Below are 8,967 nucleotides of genomic sequence, written 5' to 3' on the forward strand. Positions count from 1 at the left end.
CTAGATGAGCTTCAGGGCTGGAGGACAGCGTGGAAGAGGAGAGGGAGGGTCCAAAATACCTCAGATTTCAGAAGTTAGCAACTCCAATAACACCTAATTTCTTCCCACTACACCTTTGTTAATGCTCTTTTCATCTGCCTTAAATGTCTTTCCTTTTGCTTATCCTTTGACTCAGCTTGGATGCTTCCCTTTCCAGGAAGCCTGATCGCCCAGTGACCCCTCATCTGTGCTCCCCTGGCATGCTTTGCTCACCAAAATCAACACTTCTTACCCCAGGGGCGCCTGGGGGGCTCAGTCAGTTAAGCAGCCGACTTCGTCTCAGGTCATGATCTCACGGGTCGTGAGTTCCAGCCCTGTGTCGGGCTCTGTGCTGACAGCTTAGAGCCTGGAGCCTGCTTCAGATTCTGTCTCCCTCCCTCTCTGCCCCTCCCCCGCTCACTCTCTGTCTCTCAAAAATAATAAATAAAAACATTTAAATTAAAAAAAAAACACTTCTTACCCCAAGTGGTCATCATCTGTTTGCTTGTCTGTCTTCTCACTGGCTACGAAGCCCCTTAAGGGCAAGGATCCCCAGGAAGTCAGGCTGGGGGACGAAGATAGAAGTGACCTGAAGCTTTCCACATCTGCTCTATGAATATTTACCGAGCACCTATTTCATGTTGGGCCCTGATCTAAGCAGGTTTAATGAAGGCAGACACAGGTAAGAAAGGAAAGATGGGAAGGATTTCAGTGGAGAGAGACCAAGTCATCTGTGCTAGTCAGGGTTGACCAAGTTAGCTGCAGTAACAAATAAACCCTGAAATCTCAATGACTTAATACACGTTTACTTTGCACACATGAGAAGTCTAATGTGGGTGTGCAGGGTCTAACTTCTACCCTGTGACTCAGGTCCAGAATCCTCCCATCATATGTTCTACCAACTCAACATGTTAGACACACACACAAACACACACACACACACGCAGCCCAGGCTACTAAAGCAGGAAAAAAGGGGTAAAGGAGACTCATGGGCTCTAACTGCCTCAGCTGGGGCATGACACCTGTCTGCTCACAGCTCATTGGCCAGGGCTAGTCATGACTCCAAGCACAAGGAAGGCTGGGAAATTTAGGGAAGCATTCTGGAGCATCTCTGCCTTAGCATTGTAGGCTGAGCAAAAGGCACTGGTATAAGAGCGGGAAGGAGAGGGGAGCCTGGGTGGCTCAGTCGGTTAAGTGTCTGACTTCAGCTCAGGTCATGATCTCACAGTCCGTGGGTTCGAGCCCCACATCAGGCTCTGTGCTGACAGCCCAAAGCCTGGAGCCTGCTTCACATTCTGTGTCTCCCTCTCTCTCTGCCCCTCCCCTGCTCATTCTCTGTCTCTCAAAATAAAAAAATAAAATAAAATAAAGACATTAAAAAAAAGAGTGGTAAGGAGAGAGGGTATTTGGGGGGGGCAGCACATAGACTCATAAAACCCCAGTTCCTGGAATGGACTAATAATAAAGCCCCAGTAACTGATTTTTGGGTTTTTAAAATTTGTTTTGTTTTGTTTTCCTGTGTGTGTGTGTGTGTGTGTGTGATTGGAGAATGAATGAAAGAATAAGTTGTTCTGCATGGTTCAGTTTTGAGTCCTTCTGGTCCTGGGGTGCTAGAGCTCAAAATGCCGCTTATCAATGGTCTACTTGTTGCCGTACACTGTGCTAGGACTGTACACATATCATTCCATCCCATTCACTTCTTAGAACAACTCTGAGGGAGGGGTAGGGATTGCTCTGCCTATTTTATAGATGAGAAAGCTGAGGGTCAAACTCGTTTAATCATTTGTCCAGGACTGAAGCCAATGCCCGATCCTTTCCATTGTGGCACATGGGTACAATCAGTCACAGGAGCAGAGGGAAAAACCTTAAAGAACAAAGAGGTGGGTTTCTCACACTCTTCAAGTCTTCCCATATCTGAGGAGGAAACACCTCCCACCTCAGTCAAGTTTGTAAACAAGAGAGGGTAGAGTGTGTCCTTGGTCATGGACTCCACTTATCCACGCTCCACTGCAATCCAACATTCTTCAGCTGCATGGATGTGGTAGCTGTCCTGGGGTGGTCACGAGATTCACTGAGAAGGTAAGAGTTGGGCACCAAGAAAGCACTGCGGCAGTGGTCCATATCGCCTGTATTAGGACACTGGCATTTCAGAGAGGTACTGTGAGCAGAAGGAATGTGATTAGGGCCCCACTTGCCCTGATGGCAACAATGGGTGTTTTAAGACCTTCCTGAGGAAGGCAGCATAGGAGGGTGGAAAGTCAGGCATAGAGGAAGGCCAGCTCAACATGTTTATGCACCCAGGGGCAAGACACGAGCCACTGTGTTGGTTCTTTCATCTGAAAGTGAGAAAAATCCACAAATCTGTCAAATGCTTAATGTTTTGGAGGGCTTTGGGGAGTACTATTAGAGGTATGGGTGTGAATGCAGCTAATAAATCCCAAGTCTTCCTCTGTCCCGACCACACCTGAACCATGTGCTCCCCAAGGAGAGGAGCTGGGGCTTAGACACCCTTCTAGGTCCTCCTTCCACTGCCCAAGAAGGCGGCCCAAAGCTGGCTACAGAGAAGCTGAATATTCATCCATTCACCAAAGAAATGGTGGTCTAATTCAAAGTCTAAGGCCCGAGGAAATTTAGGAGTTCAGTTTATTTTTTTAAATTTTTTAAAAGTTTATTTTGAGAGAGAGAGAGAGAGAGAGGGCGCGAGCCGAGCTAGCAGGGGAGGGGCAGAGAGAGGGAGAAAGAGATTCCCAAGCAGGTTCTGTGCTGTCAGTGAGGAGCCTGATCCCATGAACCGTGAGATCATGACCTGAACCAAATCAGGAGTCAGATGTTTAACTGCTTAGCCAACTAAGTCACCCAGGCAACCCTGGGAGTTCAGTTTAAATCATGTTGCAAACCAGCAGTGAATGGGCCAAATTCAGCTCAGACAAGTTACTTAAACTTGCTCTACCTTGGTTTCTTCATCAGGAAAATGGGCGTAATTATAGTGATAATACCCAGAGGGATTATTGTGAAGATTAAAAGAATTAATATAGGGAAGCTCGGTTGGCTCAGTCAGAAGAGTCTGTGACTCCCAATATCAGGGTTATGAGTTTGAGCCCTATGTTGGGTATAGAAATTACTTAAAAAATAAAATCCTAAAAAAAATTAGTATTGTAAAGGGCTCAGGACAGTGCCTAACACATAAGAAATGTTGTGTATATGTTGTTGTTATTATTTGACTCATATGTTAAAGTTTTTGGATTTAAAGGTCTTCACTTAGCTGGCCTCTTCATTTTGCCCCAGGCCCTCTTGTCCTGCACCCAGCTGCCTTCCCTGGCCAGGCCCAGGAGGCCCCTGGTTTGAGTCTCCAACCATAGCCTGTCCTCCTTATGTCTGCTGGATGACACAGACTGTTGATTCCTGCCATCGAACCATGACGATTACAAACCCAGGGTCTATGATGCCCTTCTCAACAGAACTTCGGAGTCCTAATCCTGTCCTCCTCAATGTTAGAAAGAGAACCCCCATACCAGCTGAGAAAAAACTGGAACCACAGAACTTCAAGATTCTCTAGATGCATGTTTTATTATCATTCGAAGGATTATCACAGACAAGGGGAAGGCGCCTGAGGGTTATATACAAGTTCAGCTTTCAGGGCTGTTGACACATCCCTCGCCTATTTATTCCCACAGCCACCACACAGCAGCACAGCATACGAGGCCTCCGCCTGCAATGCTTCCCCTAAGCAGAGCGTAGCCATGGTCAGGACTCTGCCCACCCACAAAAGATGCCCAATAAGGGAGGAGATCCTGGGTCCTGGAGGTAAAGTTTACATGTGGGAAATCCTGACTCATGGAGTGAGGGGATAGAAACTGGATTTGGACGTCACATCTTCAATCCGACCCTGACCTCGCTGGCTGCCAGAACCAGTCACCCTGCTCCTCTCTGGGGATCCCTTAAAAGACACGGAAGGGTCATTTTTAGCCAGGGCTAAGGAAGGGGAGCAACCTGTGGGTGTATGGGGAGACGGACTCTGGGATCTGTCTCCTTGCCAGCAGTGCAAGGTGGGGTAATAGGGGGTTTTAACTCAGAGGCTCGTTTTCTCATGTCCCTGAAGGGGGAGGGGTGACAAGGCCAGGGAACTGGGTGTTGTATATACATGGGGCTCAGGTTCATGTCAGGGATCTGAAGAGGGAAAGAGGGGGTCACAAAGGGATAGGGCGTACAAGACTTAAGACATTCTTAGACCCCAACTTCATAGGACGCTGGGTTCACTCCTCCAGGGACTCCCTGGCCCAGGCTGCCCGCCGCCCAGGATGCTGCCGCTTCTCCTCAGCCCCCTGACCCCTGCTCAAGTCATCCAAGAGCCCCAGCAGGAGGCTGGCCTGACCACAGGCTCCCTGCGGCTCACATGGTCCTCCCAGAGCCCTCTTGCCCGGATGCTGGCGTTTCTCAGGCATCAGCTCTCCCTCCTCCCCCTCCCCCTCTTCTTCCCAGCTCCTTTGGGCCTTGGGATCCACCAGCCGTCTGCCTGGGTGCTGCCTCTTGGTGAAAGTATGCCCAAGCCAGGAGGAGCGCCGGCCAGGGTGCTGCCGCTTCTGCTGGGTTACATCTGACCATGCAGCCACATCCTCCCTCCGGCCAGGGTGCTGCCGTTTGTGGAGGCCCACAGCCCCTCCTTCCTCCTCCTCTTCAACTCTCTCTTCTGTCTCCTCTTCCCTTTTGCCAGGATGCTGACGCTTGGAGAGCCAGTCAGGTTGAATGATCTGGGACTCTGGAGAAGGAAAGGGGCCAGTGAGGGACTCCTGCCCCCCAAGTGCCCATTTCAGCCTGTTAGGGCAGATTCCCTGCAGCACTCATCCAGAGTCACCGCCTTGTACAGCCTCTCAGAAATCACGACACACATACACAGATGGTCAAAGGCATGACTTCTCGTTCTAGCTCTGCCACTTTCTAACTCTGTGACCATATGCAAGTCACTTAACTTCTCTCAGTCTCAGTTTTCTTCTGTGTGAAATGAGAAGTAATAACAGTAGCAGTCTAAGAGCTTGTTAGGAAGATTAAGTAGTGTGATAAAGTGTTTGAAGGGCTTAGAACAGTGCCTGGCATATATGAGTCTAGTAAGTAGTAATGTTTTAATTTATGTCACATACAGACTTTTTCTCTATTGCCTGCACAGAGTCTTCCCCACTGAAAGCCTGCTCTCTGCAAAACATTCCCAGGATGGACATGGAAGAGAAATCTCATCTCAGGAAAGGGTGAGCTCATGATCCTGCTGAGCTTATGGCCAACGGTTCCTAAGCTTCTGAAAGGCAAGTTTGGATGTACAAGTGGCTCCCCACCTCTGAATCCCAGTTTCCCCCAGCCCTCTTGGGGGTGTGGTAGGAAGGACAGACCCACCCCTCACCTGATTCTCCATCACCCTGGTTCTTTCCGAGATGCAGAAGGTCTTCCCGAAGGAGGAGGAGGCGCTCTGCCTGGCGCAAGAGGTTATCCAGGCCGGTGTGCTCACTGGCCATCGCTGCCTCCTGCTGGGCCACCTCCAGCTGAGCCCGGCCTCCCGGAATACCAGCCACGGTCAAGGTCAACGCCAAGGCTAGCAGCAACCAAAGGCCAGGCATCGCGGTGCCTAAGATTGGGAGTACAGAGAGTATAAGCGCGCTGCACCCCTCTTCCAGCCCACCACCATCTCCCTCTTTCCTGTCCCAGCTAGGTAACAAATTCAAACACCCTCCTGCGGCAGGACCACCTGCCACCTCAGGGTGGGGGAGGGGCAGCCTTGGACTCTGAGTGTCCTCACCCACAGTGACGCTGTGGTGCCTGCCCGTGCCCAGTTCCGCCTGCGCAAGCCGCCACTCCCCATTGCCACTCTGAGCCTGGCTCGCCAGGCCAGGAGTGTAACCACCAAGAGCGCCGGCCCAATGGCCACAATGCTAATTCCGGAGCCCCAGGCTAAGATTCTAACCGGTGCCACAGTTTTGGTCCAACGCTCCTTTCCCAACATTCTAATTCCCATGTCACCGTTCCAGTTCCAACGCTTAGATTCTATTTCTGATGCTAAGATTCTTTGGCGAAGCTAGGAAACCAGTCTGACTCTAAAATCCTAATTTCAACGGTGAAATTGTTTATAACGCTGAGGCTGACACTCTGAGGCTGAGACTCGAGTCCAACGCGAAAATCACTTTCTCACGTCTGGATCCGGATCCTAACTCTCGGGCTCTGACGCCGGGCGCCCAGACTGCCCAGTTGTGCCCCCGACGTCCTGGAGCGGACCTACAGCTGACATCTAGGGAGGGGTGGGATGGAGAACTTTCCATCCTACCGACACTCGGCGCCGAGCGCTCCAGAAGGCAGGGCGTGGGCGCAGAGGCGTGAAAGCCACCAGTGTGCCCACACCACCAGTTGCGTCGTCCAGTCCGTGGCCGGTGCTGTGGAAGACCCGGGGGGTACGAGCGCAGCGCCCCTCTTGTGCGCGGATGCCACGCCCGGGAGGCGCTCCAGGGACAAAAGCCGCCGCTTCTCCCCGGGCTCACCCGGGGTGGGTGGAGAGGGCTCCCTTTCCAGTGCTCCCGGATGCTCCCTGCGGGGGGGGGGGGGGGGGGGGGGGGGGGGGGGGGGACGAGGGAGCAAAGATGGTTACCTGCCGGGCGCGAGCTCCGCTGGACCGGTCCGAGATCCTGGGGCTCCGAGTTCGGAGCTCTGGGGTCTAGAGTCGGCAGATCAGGAGGCTGGGAGCGCTGGCAGGACCCGGGCCCCGACTGCCCGCTTCTCGGCGGGGCCGCTGCTTATATCTGCGCGGGTGAGGTCAGCGGGGAGGGGTCGCGGACGCCAGGAAGGGGCGCTGACGGCAGCCGGCCCCGTGGGTACCCCGCCCGCCGCCTGCCAGCTCCCCCGGAAATCTGGGGCGGGGGCGGCGGGGGTGTGGCGGGGGAAAGCGTCGAGGCGCGATCCGGAGCCTGGGGTGCTGGTTGCTAGGTCGCTTCTCCACCCGGCTCCGAAGGTTTGCTGTCTAAGAGAAGGCTCATGGAGAGGACCAAGAGAGGCAGAGAGATACTGAGAGCATCACATAGTGAAAAAGAGACACACAGGAGATAGAGACAAGACCGAAAGAGGCACAGAGCAAAGACAAACACCAGAGAGACAGAGCAAACACCAAAGAGATAGAGAGACTGGGACAAAGGAGAGACAGAGAAGGAGAAAGAGAAGGGGGAGAGGACAGAAGGAAAAAGTAGGGGACAAATGGGACTTGGGTTCTCATCTTGACTGTGTCACTTCTGGGGCTTCAGTTTTCTCATCTGTACAGTGGGGGAGAGGGACAGTTTTCAGAACACCAAACCTGGTACCCTGGGGCCACCACCGGCTCAGGGATGGTTTTGTTTGACTCCCACAGTGATTTGTAAAAACCGGACTAGGGGGGCCTGGGTGGCTCAGTCCGTTGTTTGACTTCAGCTCAGGTCATGGTGGGCTGGAGCCCCTTGTCGTTGGGCTCTGTGCTGACAGCTCAGAGCCTGGAGCCTGCTTCAGATTCTGTGTCTCACTCTCTCTCTGACCCTCCCTTGCTTCCACTGTCTCTCTCTGTCTCTCAAAAATAAATAAAAAAATATTTTTAAAAAACCCTGAATAATTCACATTTAAAAACCAGGAAGAATCTGGGTTTATGGCTTCTCTTTTGAATATCTCTTCAAAGAGAGTGGATCTGCATTTCCTCCTGACCACAGGAGGAAACAGGCTGAGCCTGTTGCTCCAGTCATCAAGGCAGGACCTCGGAGTTTGTGTCCCCTGGACCAGAAGTCTGTTGGGACCCACCCATCAAGCAAAAAAGGAGACGGGATGCAGGGAGAAGAAAAGCATAAATGAGTCAGTCCCCAAAATCACATTGAAAGAGAACATTGCCACATCTAGTCCTCAGCACAGCCTCTGTCCTGGAACATTGAGGGGACCCTGCAGTGTGTCAGGCTCCTTGATCAGTCCTACAGACACAGAAGCGAGCCAGGCCTACTTCGAGGGAACCACATTTTAGGTGAAGGAACAGCGAGGGAACAGCGTCAGTAAAGTCATCTCCTACCTCTAGACCATCTCAACGTTAATCTGCCTCCCCATACAATATTTCTTCAACCTCCCATTTTATTTTATTTTAGTTATTTTTTATTAAAAATTGTTTTAATGTTTTACTCCTTTTTGAGAGAGACAGAATGTGAGTGGGGGAGGAGCAGAGAGAGAGGGTGACGTAATCCAAAGCAGGCTCCAGCCTCTGAGCTGTCAGCACAGAGACCAACACGTAGCTCCATCAAATTCACAACCTGGGAGACCAGGACCTGAGCCAAAGTTGGACGCTTACCTGACTGAGCCACCCAGGTGCCCCCAGCCCCACGTTTTAACTGAGTACATGTTGAATGCCCCAGGCCATGCTGGCAGTCTGGCAAGAGATTCCAAAAGGGTTTAATTATTGCTCTTTCCCTTGGCAGACCATGTCACTGCAGTCTCACATCACTTGGCAAGATAAACAAGGTAGAGACTATTAGTCCCACTCTGTAGATAAAGACACAGAGGTTTGGGGAGGCAGAAGGACTTTGAATGTTAGCGGTGGAAGGGAACTTTCATATCACCAACCAGATCCTCTCCTCATTTTTAGATGAGGAAACTGAGGCCTGTAGAGATGACCTGATCTGCTTCCTGACTCCCTGGCACCCTCGGGCTCAGAGAGTTGGCTGGAATAGACTGCAAACCTGAAACCTGCTTGATCTCCCAGCCAGACTCCAGGATTTGAAGAATTGCCATCCACACTAAGCATAAAACCAGACAGACAGACCTGTTATTTTTCATATAGAAGGAAAAGGTGTAAACTGAAGGAATATCTGTGGTGGTACCTGAAAATGTAACATATGTATACCTTCCACAAGACATCCCACAGGCACCCGTACGTGTGCACAAGGATGTTTGCACAGGGAATTTGTGCAGCATAGTTTT

General features: G+C 51.5%; 1 protein-coding gene across 6 annotated transcripts; it reads right to left on the minus strand.

Moving 5' to 3' along the window:
* Positions 1 to 3,562: 3,562 nt before the first annotated feature.
* TRH (thyrotropin releasing hormone) lies at positions 3,563 to 6,813 on the minus strand. Of its 6 annotated transcripts, none has more exons than XM_029917568.1 (3): positions 6,641 to 6,813; positions 5,408 to 5,629; positions 3,563 to 4,774 (listed from the first exon to the last, which is right to left on the minus strand). In XM_029917568.1, the coding sequence occupies exons 2-3, from the start codon at positions 5,619 to 5,621 to the stop codon at positions 4,272 to 4,274; spliced, it is 717 nt and encodes a 238-aa protein (XP_029773428.1). In that variant the 5' UTR covers positions 5,622 to 5,629; positions 6,641 to 6,813; the 3' UTR covers positions 3,563 to 4,271. The 6 variants fall into 6 exon arrangements, with proteins under 6 accessions (XP_029773428.1, XP_029773434.1, XP_029773432.1 ...); XM_029917574.1 differs by lacking the exon at positions 6,641 to 6,813 and adding an exon at positions 6,323 to 6,532; XM_029917572.1 differs by lacking the exon at positions 6,641 to 6,813 and adding an exon at positions 6,191 to 6,219.
* Positions 6,814 to 8,967: the final 2,154 nt, after the last annotated feature.

The sequence above is a fragment of the Suricata suricatta genome, chromosome 12, assembly GCF_006229205.1.
Source record: "Suricata suricatta isolate VVHF042 chromosome 12, meerkat_22Aug2017_6uvM2_HiC, whole genome shotgun sequence".
Classification (NCBI taxonomy): domain Eukaryota; kingdom Metazoa; phylum Chordata; class Mammalia; order Carnivora; family Herpestidae; genus Suricata; species Suricata suricatta.